Source organism: Zonotrichia albicollis, chromosome 15 (genome assembly GCF_047830755.1).
Source record: "Zonotrichia albicollis isolate bZonAlb1 chromosome 15, bZonAlb1.hap1, whole genome shotgun sequence".
In the NCBI taxonomy this organism is placed as follows: domain Eukaryota; kingdom Metazoa; phylum Chordata; class Aves; order Passeriformes; family Passerellidae; genus Zonotrichia; species Zonotrichia albicollis.
Window position 1 is genome coordinate 17,078,178 of NC_133833.1, and position 20,216 is coordinate 17,098,393.

The 20,216-nt window shown below is 51.1% G+C and overlaps 1 protein-coding gene across 3 annotated transcripts in view; it reads left to right on the plus strand.

The window, feature by feature from the left end:
• Nucleotides 1-20,216, plus strand: part of SIL1 (SIL1 nucleotide exchange factor) — a 411,179-nt gene that overhangs the window by 38,927 nt on the left and 352,036 nt on the right. For all 3 annotated transcript variants that reach the window (XM_074552116.1, XM_074552117.1, XM_074552119.1), the window contains exon 4: nt 13,418-13,538. In XM_074552116.1, coding sequence (XP_074408217.1) covers nt 13,418-13,538 — 121 coding nt within the window. The remainder of the gene's footprint in view (nt 1-13,417; nt 13,539-20,216) is intronic.

Here is a 20,216-nt window from a genome sequence, read left to right on the forward strand (position 1 = left end):
GTTTGTCTGTCCGTGCTGGGAACCAGGACAAACACTGGCACAGGAGCTGGTCCTGTGTCCCCAGGGTGGCAGGGCTTGGGGGTGGCAGTGCTGACTGGGGACACAGCAGAGCTGGGGAGGGGACAGGGCTGGCATGCATAACAATGGACAGGCTCTGACCTTGCTGCTGGAACTCACTTAGCAATTCTGTTGATGTTCTGGAAACGAAAATATAATTCAGGCCACCTTCTCCTCCAAGCTGACCCTGAGAATCTGGGAGAAGAGCTACTGAATAATTAGGGGCTTTTTTTTTTTCTCCCCTCTTTTTGCTGGAGTTACTGCTCAGTGTTGAACTGTGCTCTACAGTGTCATCAGTTCCCTTGAACTTACTGCTCTGAGTGTACTTAGCATTAATATAATTACGTAAATTGCAGTCTCATTAATCACCGGGGGCTGCGGCACATCCTTGTTGTGCTGTTTCGTGGGTGGCTTGGCTGGTGGGAACCCCTGGCCAGGGGTGGGGGCTGTGGCTGGAGCACCCCCTCTTTGCTCCTGAGCCTGGTTTAGCTGAGCTTTGTGTGTCTCACCCTGCAGGATCTGGAGTGTTTGCCAGCACTGCCATGATTGCAGCCTTGGTGCTGCAGAGGAGAAAAGGGAAAGGTGGGTTTGTCCCAAGGGAGTTTGGCTGGACCACATCCCTGCTGCTGTCCCTGTGATTTGGGTCTGTGGGGTCCCACAATGCAGAGCCCAGCCTCGTGGCTTGGCAGTGAACACCCAGAGCCCGAGCTCTGTGCAGGGTCTGCTGCAGGGCTGTTTGATGATGCTGTGCCTCTGTCTCTGTGGCAGAGCTCTCAGCCTTCCTGGCAATGTAAATTCTCCTGGCTGCATGCTAAAATTACACTGAGTTATTGATTTATCTTTGAGAGGATTTCCTTCCCGAGGGACATTTCTGGCTGTTGTAGTGATTTAGTTCTCCTGCAAGTGCAGAATCCGTGGCAGAGCAGAGCCACCCTCCTGCCCTCAAGCCTGCAGCTCAGGGTCGCGCTCCCTCAGGCTTCCTCTGCAAGCTGATTTCTGTTCCAAGGCTGGGACAAGGTTACATGGCTGTTATTTCTGTGTAACAACTACAAATAAAAGGGCATTTTCAACTTTCCACTGCAGAAGCTGCAAGTCTGGGACAAGCCTTTGTGCTGTGGCACCAGCTTTATCTTGGGCATGTCTCAAACCCAGCTCCAAGGCTGGCACGTGGGATGTGTGGAGCCATGCGAGCCTTAATACACTCGGGCTCCTGGGAGGGTTTTAGTTCCTCAGAGTGGGGTATGATGGGAGCAGGAGCATGCTAACACTTCTCTCCTAAAGCTGCACGGGACAGCCTCTCTTTTCTTTGCTTTCTACTGACTCACCTTGGAGCGTCTCTAAAAACCAGGCCAGGTGAGTTGCTGCTGCTGGTCCTGAGGAAGCCAAGACAGTTCTTTTCTTCTGTCCCCAGTTTTCTCCCCTTGGCCCTGAAAGCCCCCCCACCAACTATGGCTCAGCTGGTGAGCACCATCAGTAGGACCTGACCCTTCAGGACACGGCCAAATGTTTCAGATACTCTGTGGCTGGAAAATGCCCAGCTCTGTGTCCTTGGGTGCCCATTTGAAGCACATCCCTGTGGATTCCTGTATCTAACCCCACTATCTAGTGGATTTGGCACTAATCTCAGTTGCACACTGATAAAATGGGAGGCTGCTCGTGCATGTGGTGTTATAAAACAGCATCCACCAATTAGGCCCAGGGAGAACGTCAATTTATTTTCCTGTGAACCAAGTGTGGCACAGCTCCTTCCTTTCCCAGTGATCTATCTGTGAGATAAAACACATCTTTAGTGTCTATCTTAAATACTGCAGTGTTGACAAGTTCTCTTGACAGAAATTAGGCTAATGTCCCTTACGGCTGCGTTAGCTGTAGAAACAAGGCTTTAAATTGAAGCTTTGCAAAGCGCTATTCCAGCGCGCTCTCCAAGGCATCTCCTTATTCCAGCTTTTATTATCCAAATTTGTTCTCACTCTGCCTTGGCAGCAGGGCTGGCAGGCAGCTCTGCCCATCCATCCTGCTGGTCTGGCAGCCAGGGGGTGGGAGCAGCACCTCCGGGCTGGACCGGGCAGTGCTGGCCAAGCCCCGCGGAGCCCTCGGTCCCAGGATGCTCCAGGCTTGGGGGCACCACTGCTGGGACGGGGCTGGGGCCTGCGTGAGGGCAGGCAGCTGACACCCATCGAGCACAGAGGGGATCCAAGGCAGTCAGCTGCACACCCTGACAGCGGCACAGCGTGTCCTGAAACGCTCCCACTGCGAGCTGGAGCTGGGAGAAGGCAGTGTGTGTCGTGCATGTCTCATCCTTGCAATTTCAGCGCTGAGTTACAGACTTGGAAGCTGAGGACAGGAACAGGGAGTGCTGGGGTCTGGTCATGAATTCCCTTCTTGAGCTTTCCAGCTCCACTGGAAAATAGTTTCCTTTTTTGCTCCTTTACCCTCGTCAAGTTGAGCCCTTTTAGCCTTTAACTCCTCTTTTCCAGCAACAGATTAACCAGGGCTGTTTTAAACCTCCTGGTTCTCACACTGCTGTTGGTCCTGATGGATTATCCCTCCCTATTATGTCCTTTCTGTGCCTCCACATTGCCAGGTTCTTTGGTGGCCCTCTCCTGAGTCTCTGAGAGAGGAGGAGAGGCTCTCTGAGAGTGACACATGTGGGAGACACGATGGTTGATGATGTTCTGGAGGTGCTAACCTCCATCATAGTAAAGAAGCCTCTCTCAAAAGCTATTAAATGTCTAAAATTCCACAAAATTAATATCATCCTCAGTTCCTTTTGTCAGGTTCTCAATTCTGGTCAGCTGCCGTGTTCTTCTCTGCCTACATCCTGCATTGATCTTCTCTGAACGTAGCCAAGCCTTCAGCATCCCAGATGGGCTTTCTGGAGTAAAAAATAGACCTGAGGAATGACAATTATTGAATGGATTCTAGCATTGGCTTGGGGATAAATAATGTAGGGAGTTTGAGAGGGATTAAAACTGGCTTTTGTAAGTAAGCTTCTCATGGATATTGACTTGGGGACATGGTGAGACAAAGGTCACTGCAGTGTCTCTTCAGCCTGGTGTGCCATTTGAGAGATGAGATATCAGAGTGTGGCTGGATACCTTTGGTCTCTCTGTTTCTTCTGCTGGGACCTTTGTGGGATTAAACTCTCTAAACTGCTGCAGTTCACAGACTTCAAGCCCAGGATCAGAAGAAAAAATAAATCAAGTTTTTGGTATTAAATCCTGAGCACATGGCTCCTGCTGCACACGGGGCTGTAGTAACTCACTGCAGTGCCTGCCTTGAAGCTGGGGAGAAGGCTTTGCTGGCAAAGTGAAAACAGGTTGTGCCCACTCTTTAAAAGGACACCCTTCTTCCTGCCCTGTGGTTATTTTTTTCCTGGTGTGTTTGCTGCTGTTGCACTGAAGGCAGAGCAGCCCTCCCAGCAGGGAGGTGGAGAATGGAGCACTTGTTGGAGGAGCTCTTTGCCACAGAAAGCATTTCCCTCCTACAGCAGCAGCAGCAGCAGGTACATCAGCAGATGCTGCAGCAGTGCCCCCATCAGAGGCCCTGTATTTCCCCCTGGAGCCCTCCTGTCACCCCTCCTTCCCTGAGATCCCTCCTCCCCAGGCACCTCGCTGGCCTTCACCTTCAATTCCAGACTTCCCAGGGGGCCCAGGCACCTCATGGGAGGGTCACGCTGTGCCCTGTGTGTGACAGCCACCCCTCCTGCCCTTGTGGCTCCCCTGCACGGGAGGGATGAGGTTTGGTGTGTGTTCAGCAGGCTCAGCTCTGGCCATGAGGCTGGGCCCCCTGGTGTGCCATCATCATCGTCACCTTGGCTGCCATCGAGGGTGGGTGGCAGTCACAGGGACCTGCTCTGGCACTGCCAGGCCCTGCCTGTCCCAGGGGCTCGCCTGCCCCTCCTTCCCTCTTGCTGCAGGAGGTGCAGGAGAAGCCAAGTGGATTGGGCAGGCGGTGTGAGGAGGGAGCCCAGCCCAGCCTCACCCAGAGGGTGCCTCTGTTTGAATAGCAGTGTTCAGAGCACTCAGAACTGGTTGATCAGCTGGGAGAACAGAAATCCCAGTGCCGCAGGAGAGCCCTGGCTCAGGGAAAGGGCCAATTGTGAGCGCTGTCCAGCCCAATGTCCAAATGGAATAGTGCTTTCACATCTCTAATCAAGGGTTACTTAGTGGAGAGCCCCTTCCTTGTGAGGCTTTGTTCTCTGCTAGCTCTGGATTGAATCACAGGAGGAGGGATTGGATTCTGGCATCATTTTAAAAACGTTTTCATTCTATTTGCTGAGGGGAACAAATTACAGAGAAGACCTCTCAGCACTGTGACAAAAGAGTGGCTCTAAAACCCTTTTCAGCCAAACAAGTGTTTGAGCTGAAGGCCTGATGGATGGTGCTTAAAGATGTGGTTAGTGCAGCAAGGTTGGCATTAAAAATCACTGGGTGCAAGAAGTTCTCCCAGGGGTTACTGTGAGGGTTGTCTCCCTGTAATCCTGGTGTGAGCAGCCCTTAACACCCTGAGTCCACCCAGTGAGCTCTGTGGCATCAGCCACGGGAGAGCAGCAGCACAGCAAGCCCCAGTGGGTCACTTGTCTCTTGCTAAATGAGAAACTGCAACGGGATCGGCCCTTTTGGGGGGGCATCACTGTGGCAGGAGGGCTGGAACTGGATGATCTTTAAGGTCCCTTCCAACCAAACCATTCCATAATTCTTTCCCTGTCCCTGTTCAAGTGGGGTTCAAGCAGAAAGCAGTGCTGCTGCTTTGGGACCTGTGAGGGACCTGGGCAGGAACACACCTGCTGTTGGGATGTACCAGAACAGGGTGGCTTTGGGGCTTTCCCAGGAATGCCTTTGCTGCCAGCAGCAGTGCTGGGTGTTGGACAGGGGACAGATTCACCCTTGGCAAGCTTGAAAGCATTTCAGATGGCTTCTGTCCCTGCTCCAGTGCAGCACAGAACAAAATCAGTGTTGGAGAAGATGTCATACTTAGACATCACCATTCTGACAGGTCAATTTCCAGGATGTTTATTAACATAGGTTGGAATGTCACAGAAAGGTTTGTCAGATAAACTAGCCAACTGAAGTTCTTACATGAGACTTCCTTGGTTTTGTTGAGGTGCTTTGAACTCTTCATTCAGTCTCTCAACAATTCATCCCCTTCAGGCCTTTCTGGAAGAGCCTCTGCAAGGTCTGTGGCTGGGGGATCAGGCCCTGCCTGCTCCCTGTGTGTCTGGGTGTGGAACCCTTTGAATCCCTCAGGGCAATCCCCAGGGCCTTGTCCTGGAAGAATATGCTATAGAGTCTCCACCTAGGCTGAAAGAGAAAACTTCCCCATGGAGCCTTGCACAACACTATGAATCACCCCAGTTCCTTTCCCGATATGTCCCAAATTCTGGTAGTTTCTCCTTTCCCTGTTCCCGCATTGGTTGTGGTATCCCTGGTGGCTGGCTCTGCATCTCCCCTGTAGGGCAGTGCTCTTTGCCCTGCCCTTTGTGCCACCCCAGTGCCTTTGGACCATTGGCCACTGACCCTAATTAACCCTGTGCACACCACGTGGCCTGGTCTTCTGTCCCTGATTCCCCTTTGGTATGCTGGAATAAACCTTTGCTGCAATTTGTCATACAAAAGGCCCTTCTGCCTCTCGTGGCTGAGCTGGCCATGGTGAGTGTGGTGTGTGGACTTGGCTGCTCTCCCTGAATGTTTACCCAAGCAGCTTTTCCAAGGAGATGCTTTTTGGGAAATAGGCAGCAGCACCCACCATCTAAACCCTGTGTTGCTCCATCGGGGTGCCCTGGGAGGCAGAAGGAAGCAGCAGTGCCAATTGTTTGCTCGTGCTGTAAGGACAGAACTCCTCTCTGAGGGTTTCCTCTGCAACCCCAGGAAGAGAAGGACATCTCTGTCCTCGGCCCTCTGGGCAATGATCAGACAGAACAGCGATGAAACCAGGCTGGCAGCACCAGGGCTGGTCACTCGCAGGCAGAGGCAGCCCAGCGCCTCCAGCCCGAGCTGGGCAGCGCCTGGGAGAGGTGGCACATGGCACTGGGCATGGTGCATCACCCCAGGGCTTCCTCCTGCATCCCATCCCCTGCAGAGCCCCTGCTGTCCCTGGTTACCTGAGCAATGCAGAGGCAGTGCCCAGGCTGGTGCTGCTCTGAGGAGATGCTGCACTCAGCAGGCACCTGTGCCTCCCCAGCAGTACCGTGGGAGGAGGAGCTGCCCAGGGAGTGCATTTGTAAAGCATTTCTTCCGCAGGAAGAGGAGTTTGTCACAGGAGTTTGTCGTTGGGATGTGCACACAGGTGTCTGAGCTTCCTCCCTGCCTGAGGCTGGGAATGCTGGGGGTGCTGGGGCAGCTGCTGGGGGAGCTTCCAGGCCTGGTGCTGTGAAACCTCTCCACCAGCTATCAGGAGGAGGTGACCTAGAGCATATTAATGACATTTTCCAGTGGCACTGAACTGGGAGGAGCAGTGAGTGCCAGACAGTGAACTATTGCAAAAGGCTATAGCTGAGTGAAGAAGGGAAAGAAAAAGAAAGGAAAGAAAGGAAGAAAGAGAAAGAAAGAAAGAGAGAAAGAGAGAGAGAAAGAAAGAAAGAAAGAAAGAAAGAAAGAAAGAAAGAAAGAAAGAAAGAAAGAAAGAAAGAAAGAAAGAAAGAAAGAAAGAAAGAAAGAAAGAAAGAAAGAAAGAAAGAAAGAAAGAAAGAAAGAAAATATATAAATGAGATTCAAGCTCTGGGCCTCTTCTTCCCATCAGTAATCCATCTCATCCTTACCTGTGTCTGTTACATGTCTCCCTTTTGTGTGTAAAAACGTTCTGTTTTGAAGTAACAAACAATCTGGAGAGTGGTAGATTTGCCTTTGTAGGAAAGAAAGGAAAGAAAAACGGAGGCAGGCTTTGCTGCTTCCTTGCTCAGCAGCTCTAACCAGAGTCTGGGGTCAGGGTGTGAGCTGAGCCCCCCAGACTGGGCCTGGCTCCTCTGTTTTCCTCTGAGCACGCTGGTGTGGGACATCCCATCCACCCAGGCACAGCTGGAGTCAGGCACAGTGTCCCCATGAGCCACCAGCACGGGATGCCCCAGCCCTGGCACTGGTGGCTCCTGGAGCTGGGGACGCAGCTGTGGGGAGCTCTGCTGCTCGCTGGGATTTGTCTCCTGGTGGTTTTTAATCATTATTTTATTAAGGGAGAAGGTGTGGTGCCATCAGATAACTTATTATGGATGCTCTGGCAGTGTGATTATTTCAGTACTGCAGCACTGCCGGTGTGGTTTGCTGGAACATTCACATATTGATTCCAGATTCCTTTGTTGCCTGTACTAGAAAGAAAGTCCCTTTTCTCTCACTCCCTGCGTGGAGAGAAACAAAGAGTAAAGGAAGGTAGATGTTATCTGAGGCTTGCTCACACACTGAGGTAATTTTTGAGAGCTGCAGAGCCACTTACTGACTCATAACTGGGGCTTGTTTTCAAACCCTTGATAGATTTTTGAATTCTCTTACAATGGCAAACAAGGATGCTCACTTGGGGACGAGCCAGGGATCTGCCTCAGTGAGCTGGATCACCGTTGTTCTGCTTGCTCCAGCCTTCCCAGGGGACATTCCTGTGCCAAGGAGGACAGGGTGGTGCTGCAGGGGGAGAGTCTCCTGTCCCTTTTGAGCTCCTCTTGATGGGCAGTCAGTGGCTGGCAGCTTTGTCCAAGGGGTGGGAATGGGATGGCATGGGATGGGATGGGATGGGATGGGATGGGATGGGATGGGATGGGATGGGATGGGATGGGATGGGATGGGATGGGATGGGATGGGATGGGATGGGATAGGATGGGGTGGGATGGGAAGCCCCTGCCAGGAGTGCAGTGAGTTACTGCACAGCCTTGGTGGGAGGTTTGCAGGTCAGTGTGTGATGTACAACTTCCCAGCCTGTAGCTGTGCAGTGAGTTGGGGCTCAGCCCTGTCCCCATGCTGGAACACAAACCCACCTGTGGAATGTGGAGTGATGTGCTGGAAAGGAGCCCAGGATGAGACCTTTCTCCTTTAGTGAGGAAACACAGCTGGTCATTTGGTTGCTCTAGAAGAAGAGAGATGGGGTTCTTTGGTTACCACTGCGTGCTGCATATTCCACCAGCAGCCCTCTGCTTTTACTAATGCGGTGCACAACGTGCCTGATCCTCCCTCAGTTGTGAGCCTGGTGGAAGCATGTCCTGTTTTCCATATGTTTATTAATTTATCATCTTGTTTTTAGCCTCTGCAAAGCTTGATATTGGTATAGAGCCTGGGAAACGTGCACAGAGCAGAGTAACAGATAGTTGTGATTTGGTTACAAGGCAATAATTTAAGTGGACAGGTTTAGCTGATAACATAAAGCACACGAGAGAAATCGCTTTGGTTTATAAATGTCAGCAGAGCCCCTGTGAGGGAGCTGCTGCCTGGTGCTGCTGCTCCAGCCAATATATTATAAGGAGATATAAACAGATGTCTGAAAAAATCTGGCTGACCAAGATTAAAAGAATGGGGCTATAAATTAAAGTCTTCCTCGGCGTCTCTTTAAGCATCTTTATGGACAGAGTGCATCCAAATGAAGGAGTGCCAGTGCTCAGAGGGACCTCCAGGTGCTTTGGGCTGCAGAGGCAGCACCTGGGGGTGGGGACAGCTCATGGGGACAGCCGTGTCAGTCAGAGCTGGCATGGCAGACCAAAGCTGTCCTGGTGCTTCTGCAGCTGATAAAGGGATTAAATCAGGAACAGGAATAACACCATCCCTGCAGTGTCGCCACAGGATCAGTGTCTCCTGCTTGGAAAATAAACGCTGTCGCTCTGCTTTGACATTTATTCCCAATAAAGACCTTGTCATTTGTGCAGTGACAAGGGTTTTATCCTCTGGGAGTACTTTTCCTGTTGGACACTGTCTTTTTGGCTGTGAGGCAGCTGAGTGACTGAGGGGCAGGTGGGTGGCACGTCCCCAGCAGTGGCTTTGGGAGCTCTGCTCACACCCTGGGGCTTTCTCCTGATCCATCATCCCAAGGCAATGCAATGACACCTATTCCAACTGAGAGCACGTTCAGATTGGATATTAGGGAGGAATTGTTCCCTGGCAGGGTGGGCAGGCCCTGGCACAGGGTGCCCAGAGCAGCTGGGGCTGCCCCTGGATCCCTGGCACTGCCCAAGGCCAGGCTGGACATTGGGACAGTGGGAGGTGTCCCTGCCGTGGCTGGGGTGGCACTGGATTAGCTTTAAGATTCCTTTCCACCCAAGCCATTCTGTGAGTCTGTGATCTTATTTTTAATTGATTTTAATTTATTTTAGTTGTGGTTTAAAAAATCCCAAGAGTGGGATATTTTTTTAATCGGTAAGGGTTCCAAACCAATTGTGGGAGCAGGAATTTGCTGCTTCCCTCTCCACAGCTGGAACCCTTCTGGCAGGTTTGTGGAGGGGATTTCACAGCTATTTCTACTCACTGGGTAGTTGATTTAGAGCTGGGAAATTAACTAGAATGGAAACTCTTCTTTCCCTTTATGAGGAGCAAGGGATGAGGTCTGGCAGCTGTAGGATTTGCAGCTCTCAGGGAAGAGGGACGATTCAGTAACACATCTATGCAGTGCCTACCTGTGAATACACATATTTTATTTGTCTGAGGTGTCAAGGAGAAAAAATGTTACGAAATGGCTTAAATGAAAGCGTGGTTTTGTATTTTTTTAATTGAGTTTCATTTCCCAAATGCAACTTAATGCAAACAATAAGTAAAAAATTAATTTCTCTCGGGAAAAAGCTATTAACAGAATGGTTCTGTTTTAGCAGCATGTGAAGCTGTGTAATTGCTTACACATGTATTGCTCCAGTGTGTGCTCCCAGTTGTTGAATAGTATCAAATTACAGGAATCAAAGAGAATCAACTATTTTTAAGGGAAATGTCTAGAAGCTACATGCTGAAACATGATTAAAATTCAGTATTTCCAGCTTACTTGTCTAAATCAGCAATGTTAATCACATTATTCAAGCCAACCCACCCTCAAACACACTTTTGACTTCAAAATACCCCAAACTAAATAAGACAGAAGACCTTCCTTGAGCAGCTGTAACATTTTTATGTGTCAGTGTCAATCTTTTTGTTGAAAACAGAAATGTTTTTCATGGTTTATTTATTAAAGCAGCGCATTTGTCCTGCTGTGCCATGAACCTGGGCTGCTGTGCTGGCTGGGGAGGGGAAATCTCTGGAGCACCAAGAGCTGCTTAAACACATCAGGGCTGTGAGTTTTGCTCTGGGGTTCGGATGCTCCTGGTTAAATCCCATTTAGTGTGCAAAGTAGGAGCAGGAAGGGTTTGTGCCTTGGCTGATGCAGCCTCGGGGATTTGGCTGTGCTGGGGGTGCAGCTCATGAGCACCAGGCCTGGGTTTGGTTTTGTTTCCTGCTTGCTGATGAGACAGGTGAGTAATGCCATGGTTGACTCTCACAATTAAAAGGGAAATGTTAAGAGAAGTTTTATAGTTGTGTTTTACCCCCTTGTGTTGTTATCAGGGGTGCCCTGGGTTTGGCACATTTGGGAGGGTCACTCGTTCCTGTGGCAGCACCTGAGCCCACTCAAGGCCACCACTGACCATGTCCCCAAGTGCCACATCCACACTCCTTTTAAATCCCTGGGCAGCCTGTTCCAATGCTGGACAAACCCTTTGGAGAAGAAATTGTTCCTAATATCCAATCCAAAGCTCCCCTGGTGCTTCTCCTGCTTTGTGCTTCCCTCACCCTTCACGGCAGAGTGGCACAGAGGGGACAGTGCCACCTGTATGACACTGCCACACCACACACAGGGCACTGCCCCCACTCAGTGCCACCTGTATGGCACTGCCACACCACACACAGGGCACTGCCCCCACTCAGTGCCACCTGTATGGCACTGCCACACCACACACAGGGCACCACCACCACTCGCTCCTGAGCCTCTCCCAGTGTGACAGATGAGCAATGCCATGGCTGACTCTCACAGCTAAAAGGCAAATATCCTGTGTGTGTGTCAGCAGGAGTTTATAGATTTATAGTTGTGTTTTACCCCCTTGTGTTGTTATCAGGGTGCCCTGGGTTTGGGACATTCGGGAGGGTCACTCGTTCCTGTGGCAGCACCTGAGCTCCACTCAAGGTGTCAGGAAGGGATCTCCACCCCTGGGCAGGGAAGGAGGAGTCAATGGACAGAACTTTGGGGGGGCTAAAGGGTTGAAAGGTGAAACCTCCATTGTGTGGGTGAGAACATGGTGGGGAAAATCCTTTGCTCTCAGCGCTGTAATATTTTCTCTATTCAGTCCGCTGTTGTATTTCTGATAAGGTTTTAATAAGCTTTTTAAATTTTTTGGAAGTGACTAGCATTTCTCACACTGAGAACAGAAACAGGAGGACTGGACCCCCCAGTCCCCCACCCTTCTGGTGCCTGCTTTGGGTGATTCCCTCGATGGGATTCCATCCACCTCCTTCCTCTCCCCTGGCAGGCTGCTGTGGCTGGGTGCAGCTGGAGCTGTGCTGTGCTCCCTGTCAGGGGCCATTCTCGGCTGTGTGACAGCCCAGAGCTGCCACAGCCACTGCTGGGGCTGTGACCTGGCCTGCCCAGCGCTGGTGGCACGGTCAGGAACGCTTTGGGCTTTGGGGGGAGGCAGCCGGGCCCCGGCGGTGTCTGCGGAGGAGGGGACCGTCCTCCTGCCTCCCGTTCAGCCCGCGATGGCATTTCATCCTGCAGAGCCTGGCCTGGAAGGGACCTCACAGCTGACCTTGTTCCACCTCCCTGCCGTGGGCAGGGACGTCTCCCACTAGAGCAGGTTTGGCATTGGCTGTGTTTTCCTTGCTGGCAAAGCCCCGTCCTGGTGTTGCCTGAGCCAGGGACAGGAGATGCGATGTTGCCCTTTTCATGGAGATCCTACAAACTCCTTTCTGACCAGTACTCCACCGCCAGCAAGGGGCACACATTGGTGATGGCATCAAATTCCTGCAGAGCCCGACTTCTCAGCGGGGGAGGATGCTCCCATAGATAGACAGAGATTAAAGGTCCTGTGTATCACAAATTTAAGGAGCAGGAGGAGGTTGGGATCTGTCCATGGAAAGCATTCCAAGTGTGGAGGAGGAACATGTAGCCTATCCTCCCCTAAAATGGGGAGATATCACACCTGTCCTCTCACATATGCAACCAATGCAGCTTCCAGTGGACAGGACTGATGGAGAGCAAGAGAGTCAGCCAGAAATGCAAATCTTGTTTTAATAGGAAATCATCCAAGATGAATTTTCCTGCATTTTCTAAATGCATTTATACCTATTGGATGACTGCAGGGTTTGAAATGTTTCTGTCTGAATTGTGACAAACATTCCAGTCTTACACAGGAAGCACCAGGTCCTTTGATCAGGGAAATGTTTCTTTGGTCTTGAACAGGGAGGGATCAATCCAGTTGTTCCCGAGACCAGAGCTTTTTGTCTGTGAGTACATGTATTTATTCTACAGAATAATTACCCTTGCCTTCACTTCCCTTTGGTAGGAGATGCTCCCTGTCTCCTGCAAGCTGTTACTCTATCCCAGGTATCTTTTTAGGTAAAAGGAAGAGAGAAAGGAAAGGTTGAATAAGAAATCCTCCTCAGAAGGGGGAAGATGAGCAGCTTTGGTCTGTCTGTCCATCTGTGAGCAGCTCTGTGGCTGTTCACCTGCATCCTTGCTGTCCTGGGCAGGCAGAATTCCTGCATTAGGAGAAGAAGTAATGCCATCAAGAGGTAGCAACAAAATATTGCCTCCCCTCGACCCCAGTGCTGGGCTGGCCATTGAGATGTGTTTGTGGAGAAAACCATTCTGAATTTCCTATCTTTTATGCATTTAAAACTGAAGCTTAATGTATTCTGTGTATTTTTGTTGGCAGATAGTAGTGATCATAAATTCCTTTTAATACAGTATTTCTAAACCAGCACAGCCTTGATGTGCCACGTACCTGGCTGTACTCTGTGGGATGCTTTGATTCCCCTTTGGCAGCTGCATTTTATTCTGTCTGCCCCAATCAGACACAATTCCCCTTTCTCCATGCAGCCTCCAAATCCACTCCTGGTGTGGAGTTTTAGTGCTCTGCTAGGACCTGGGCTAGAAGGGAAGGAATCAGTTTGCTGGGCTCAGGGCTCCACCTCCACTGTGGATCAGAGCCAGCCTGGCAGCAGAGGGACACCTTGGGTGGCTCAGGGTGGCATTTCTGGGAGGGAAAAGCAGCACTTCAGGGGTGCTGCTGCACGGGATGAGGTCAGTGGTAGATATACCACTCCTCACTGTATGGGATGGGGAGAAGCTGCTCCCAAGAAGGAGCATGTGTCTTCAGCTCCCACTTCCTCCCAAGCTGGAGCAGTGCAGTACTCTGAAATAACGTGACCATTGCTTGCAGGTCAGGCTGTTCCTGCTGGGTCACACGTGCGGCTGAACCTTCAGACAGGAGAGAGAGAAGCCAAACTCCCGGACAGAGAATATGGCGAAGGTGACAAGAGAGAAGAGAAAAGAAGAAAAAGGTACAGATATACAAGGCTTTGGTTTGGGTGGGCTGTGTAATTCATGCCATTTATTGGAGTCCAGAATCTCTGGTGCACATAATTCCTGCCTCTTCCTGAGATTTCATTGCTGGGTGAGGAGCTCAGCAGTGCTGAAAGCAGAGGCCTGTCCTTTGTGTTCCCGTTGGGATGGCAGTGGAAGTGCCCAGAGTGCACACTGATAGGCACCTTCAGGGCTTCTCATGCCACGGCACCAAAGCTAAATGTGCAAGGTGGCTTCTTTGAATGACATTTAGTCTATTGAAATATCTGCAGGAAGTGGTGTGGAAATGCTTTGTGAGCCTGCTCCTTGGGATCAGCTGTGAGGGGCTGAGGGCAGGCCTGAGCCCGGTGCTGTGTCCCAGTGGGAGCAGCCCCACAGGCTCACGTGCAGAGCAGGCACTGCCAGAGGGCCTGGAGATCTCAGCTGCCCTGCAGCCACCTTTGTCAAGGTGCTGGAAACATCAGCTGGTGCTGACTTTCCCCTTGGACCCCTTGGTTTCGTCACTCTGGGGAATTTCTTTCCTGTAGCCCATGCGATTTACCCCTGGCAGCTGTGATGGGGATGCTCGGGGAGTGTGGGGCTTTGGGGGCAGCTGGCCGGGCAGGGGCTGAGCTCGGGGCCCTGTTGGGCCCATGGCCCCCAGCAGCAGCCGCAGCAGGGCCCAAAGCCCCCTGCCCCCTGCCCAGCACAGGCTGCCCTGTCCCTGCAGCTGTCACCCGAGTGGGGCCCAGGGGCCAGTGGCCGCTGGCAGCAGCAGGAGTGCGGGCAGGGTGAGGATGGCCTGGCTTGGCTTTTGTCTCTGGAACCTTGCGGGCTCAGGGCAGTGCAGAGCAGTCTGGGAAGCAGAGCCCAGGGCCTTTGGAGGCTGCAAGGCTTAAAGATCAGCCCCTGCAGCAGCCCAGATGCAGGTGGCCCAGTTGCCAAGGCTGTGGTGGCCTTGAGAGCGTGCAGGTGGATTTTGCATGGCTGTAGCCTGCTGGCGGCTCTGGGCCCAGGAGCGCCTGTGGCTGCAGCAGGAAGGGTGGCTGAAGGTTTGCTGCCTGCTTTGGTGGCATGGCTGCAGGGGCCAGTGCTGTGAGAGCCCCCTGGGTGAGAGCTGGTGAGAGAGAGCTGAGCTCTTGGGGACAGCGCTGTGCCCCAGGCCAGGAAGAGCAGCAGTGCCCAGTGCCAGGAGTGGTGTCAGTGGGAGCCCCTGTGCACAGGGACCCCCAGCCCCGGGGTGGCCGTGCCAGCACCCCCAGGGACCTCCAGGCCCGGGAACGCGGAACAAGTAGAACCCACAAGTGTGCAAACCCAAAGGAATGGCCAAGAGAAGTCAGGTTTTAAAAAGAAACAGGATTTATTTGCCGATAATTGGCAAATCTAGGATTTACAGAATATGTGTCATTATAACAATTGTTATAACAACAACAACAACAACAACAATGTACAGAACGTATTTACATGGGGTCCGATGGGCTAACAGTCTTCAAAACATATTTACAGAGTACTTGAAACGTAGTCAACGTATTTACAAAAATCTTCTAAACTTTCAAACGTATTTACAGGAATCTTCAAACCTTTGAAACGTATTTACAAAGTCGTGGCATGTTTGCCATCATGTGCGTGTGCCCTGGAAGAAATGAAGCAGCAGAGCTGGACTCAGGCGGCAGCACTGGGCCCAGCAGGGCTGGGAGCTGGGCCCCAGGGGCTGGGCTGGGGCTGGCAGGGCTGGCGTGGCCCCAGGCAAGCGCAGGGCAGGCCGGGGCTGGTGCTTGTGGCAGCACAATCCAGGCCCCCTGCGGGCACCGTGTCTCTGAGCGGGGCCATCCAGCCCAGCCCCAGCCTGGCGTCAGGGGACCCAGTGTGTGTGTGGGCAGGGCGTGGCAAGCATCTGCCTGTCTTACCTGTGGGGCTCCACATTCACCCAAGGACCATGGGCTCCTCCTCATCCTCCACGTCAATTTCCATCTCCTCGATATCATCCTCCGCATCCACCTCCATCTCTTCGATGGTGTCCTCCTCGTCTACTTCCATGTCCTCAACAGGGGAGGACATGGAAGTAGAGGAGGAGTCCACCTCCATCATCTCTTCCTCCTCCAGGCCCTGGTCCACTTCCATCTCCTCCACGGTGTCTCTGTCAGCCTGCAAGGGGCAGCACAATCTCCCAGTGGGCTTCCTGTCCCACCCCATCCATTCCCACATGGCTGCAGCCTGCCCAAGCCGGGTGCCCCCTGCCTGGCATGGCACTGTACCTCCACGGGCACAGCAGAGCACATCCTGCTGGGATTGGCGCTCCACAGCAGGTGGCAGAAATAGCCCAGGCAGCAGCAGCAGCAGCTCAGCGCTGAGGGTCAGAGCGCAGGGTGAGCAGCAACTGACCCTTGGCAGGCGGTGAAGTGTCTGCTGTGCTGGTTTCCAGGTGCTGGACGTTCCACCTGGAACCCTGTGGGAGCTGTGATGTCACTGAAGTTTCAGGGCCGCGGCTCAGTGGGAGATGGGGATGGCAGAATGATCAAGTCCTTGAATGGTTTGGCTTGGAAGGGACCGTAAAGATGGTCTGGTTCCAAGCTGAGCAAGCTCCCAGCACAGCAGGTTGCTGCGGCCCCTGTCCCAGCTGGCCTTGGATGTTGCTGGGGATGGGGCATCCACAGCATTTCTGCACTGGCCCCTGTGTCAGGGACAGGCACCCTGAGAGTAAAGGACTTCTTCCCATCATCAAATCTCTTCCAACTCTTGCAGTTTTATCCCACTCTCCCTTGTCCTGTCACTACAGTTCTTGACCAAGAGGGCTCTCCCACTTCCCTGTGGATCTGGCTGTTACTGCTGGATCACACGTGTGGCCTAACCTGCAGACAGGAGAGAGAGAAGCCAAGTTCCCAGTAAGAGAAAATGCGGAATGTGGCTTGAGAACTGAGAGAATAAGGAAAAAGAAAAGACATGGAGGCTTTGGGTTCCGTGGGCTCTGGGATTCATGCCCTTTATCAGAGGCCACGTCCCTGGTGCACTCAGTTCCTGTGTTGCAGCCTGCCCACAGCAACCTCTGTGAGGGACCTGCACTCACAGATGTGGGAGCCAGCTTGCTTGGATGGCTGATGGATGAGGCAACTGAGGGATCGTTGTGTGGAAATCCAAATAGTGTGGATTGCGCTGAAGAGGGTCCAGGAATGGTACAAAATGGGGCTGGGTACACAATATGGGGGTCAACAGCGCAGGATCATTATAGTAATCCAGGACCAAATTGATGGAAGAGAGTTGGAACGTTCTGAGGGAGTACATATAAGGAAAATACAGCAGTTAACTGGCTGATGCCCGCAAAACGTGCTGCATCACCATGAGCCTGCAAATGCCCATGGGCGACACCATTGCTTTCAGAGCGTTGTCTCTCTTTTACCTTGGACACTTTGCTTGAGGTATTACAGTTTCAGTGGTAGGCCCCTGGGCCCTCACATCTCCCCCGTTTTGTTACCTATAAAGAAGGCTTCAGCCATAGAGTTTTGCAGGCATTTAGCAAAAAAGGATAAAATAACCAACACAATGAATACGAAAAACAAAGCCCACACAACAGTCTTAACTGAAGATGAAAGCCAGCCTCGCAAATCCCTGTGTTTGCAAAGTCCAGTGAACCAGTCATTGTTGCCTTCTGTCTGGATCTTGTTTCCTTGATCTTTCAGCAGCTTGATGCCCTGGTATACAGACTCCCTATGTGACAACAGGTAGAAAAAACACATGCCTTCAAGTGCCTGACAGGCATGGCCATGGACAAGAAATTTTGGCTTGTCTGTGGAAGCGCCCAGCTGAAGGCATGCGGCTCAGTAAGGAGCATCCAGATTCCTGCTGCAGCGGCAACAAACGGCAGCATCCTCTGACTTAGGCTAATTTATTATCTGGAGGCTTGGGTGTCCTAAAAGTAAACAGATAAAGAGATTAGAAGATGAAACTTGTGTTCCCACTAAACTTTCTCTTCTGTAAGCCAAGGGTGTAAACACAGCTTATTAGAAGAATCATATGTCAATGCTAAAATATAATTTTACAAATGTTAAGACATAGATCCTGGTTAGTTGTGTCTGAGCTATCTTGGTGTTGGTGTGTGTGGTCAAGGCTGCTTAGGAGATCTTCTGTCCTTCTCCTTCTTCTTTCCCAGGCTGCTGTTGTCACTCTTAGGCTTCCATTCTGTTCTTCTGATGGTGGCTCTGGTGTTTGCCTCACCGTTTCCAGAAAGAGTTTTTATGTATTTTGCTGGGATCCATCTTAGGAATGTTGCTCTAAAGAGACAAAGGCATTTTCTCTTTCCCAAGTAATGAATGGGAAGGTGCCGATAAATTGTTTAGATTCAGGGTCTTTCATCAGCACAGGTGGCTTTTCTTTTTATTGGGCTGCATTTGAATTAGTAAAATGCCTGATGATGGGGGAGTTGGCTCCATAAATGAGTAGTTCAAAAAGTTGAATACATAAAAGGCCTTGGCCAGTCTGTCAATGGAAGATAATATCTGGATTACCCCTCTCAGTTGCTCAAGGATCCTTTGGATTGATCAGTGGGCCCTCTCGGCTATGGACTGTCCTGTGGCAGAGTGTGGTATGCCTGTGACGTGTTTTATACACCAGTGGTCAGAAACTTGTTGGAATCAGTGCAAGGTGTAAGCAAGAGCCTTATCAGTTTTAATTTCCTGTGGAGCTGTTAAGGTGGAAAAAACTAAAAAGTAATGTTTTATAGCATCTTCGGATTTTTCACCAGCATGGACAGAGGCAAAAATCACACTGGAAAAGGCATCGATTGTGACATGGATGTACTTTAGTCTGCCGAAAGGGGCTTAGTGTGTGATGTCTGATTGCCAGATGTGGAGACTCTCTAGTCCTCTTGGAATGCCTCAAGCTCTGACAGAAGCAAGGCCATGTTCCTGACAATTGGGGCAGGTGGCTACAAGGGATCTTGCCAGGTCTTGGGTAATTATAAACATCCTGAGCAGCGCAGGAATGTTTTGGTTGTAGGATTGGTGGGTGACCTTTGCCTGTATAAAAAGTATCCAAGACGTATTGCAGTGGTTCAAATGTTTGAAGTAGCCAATTGAGGTGCTCTTGAGTGAGAAGTAAGTATGTATTCACAAGGTCCGTTCCTGCAAGGGAGCACAGATGCTCTCTAGTTTTCCTGATTAGTGGTGCAATAACTTTCTGTTGGGTTGCTATTGTTTTAATAGGTCGGTGTGATCTGAAAACACATTCCATTATTATCAGGGGATCTGAGATAGTTGAGTCCCCCTGAAAGAATAATGTATGGAATATTGGACTTACACCAAGGATTGCCAGGGAGAAAGGAAAAGTAGTGTGGTAACTGTGTGCCTGTTTTGTTTGAATCACCCAGGTTACCTTTTGTACAGCTGCTTCGGCCTCCAGTGTCAGTGATTGCAGGGAAAAGAGTCCTTCTCTGCCTTTAAGGAGCAGCAGGAACAGTGGTGTGAGATCTGTGGTGATTCCCAGCAGTGAACGTACCCAACTGGTGCTCCTATACAGCGTTTGGAGTTCTTTCAGAGTCTTTGGGTTGTCCTTGATGTGCAGTGTTTGGGATGTGATGGTTCTCTCTGTAGTTTTTAGGCCGAGCTACTTCCAAGCGGCTGTCTTTTGGACTTTATCTGCTGCAATCTTAAAACCTTTCTCTTGTGCCGCAGTGATGACATCTTGTACTGCAACATCCAAAATGATTTGAGCTTCTGCACAAACTACTGTGTCATTCATGTAATGAAAAATGATAGCATTAGGATGTCATTTCCAGCTGGGCGAGAGAATTTGGGCTGCAAGGCATTGACAAGTAGTTGGGCTCTTCTCCATTCCTTGAGGCAATGCAGTCCACTGGTACCTTTCTAAAGGTGCCTGTCGATTTGGGGACGGAAAAAGCAAACAAGGGCTTTCATTGGGGTGCAAGGAGAAGTAAAACAAGCAGTCATTTAGATGTATAATGACTATCTACCAAACTCGAGGTATCATGGAGGCTGAGGGCAGGCTGGACTGGAGAGCACCCATGTCATCAATGACCTCGTTGATTTTCCTGAGGTCCTGCAGGAGCCACCTCTCGTCTTTGCCAGGCTTTCATATGATAATGACAGGCACATTGCAGGGGCTAGTAGATGGTACAATGTGGCCCACAGACAGCTGCTCCTTCACGATGGATTGCAGGCCTTTAACTTTCTGCCTGGGAGGGGCCACTGATCCACCCATATGGGATTGTTGGTCTTCCAGGTTGACTGAAGGGTGGCGCGCTGCTCTGTGGCCCCGTCTAGAAATCCTGAGGTGTTGATAGGATCTCTGGCCCTGTCCCCCTTTGGGACAAGAGGTCTCTTCCCCAAAGCGTTATTGGTGTCCGGATGACGAATGATCTTACTGTAGCAACTGTGCCCTCAGGACCTTCCATGCAGATGTTACTGTGACTCCAGAAGCTGGTAGTGGCTCCCCTGGTAGGTAATATTTACTCCAGCAGCTGGGACCAGGGGCCATTCTTTTAGCCAGTCAGAGCAGGAAATTACGGTAATGTCATCTCCTGTATCTAATTCTCCAAAGAGACATGTCTTTCTCCCTTTGCATGACGAAGCACACTTTCGAACAGGTCTGTTTCAGCCCATAATCTGTGCCCTCAACAGCATTGGATCAGCTCGTGTGGTGATCATGTCCCATGGGAGGTAGGCTCT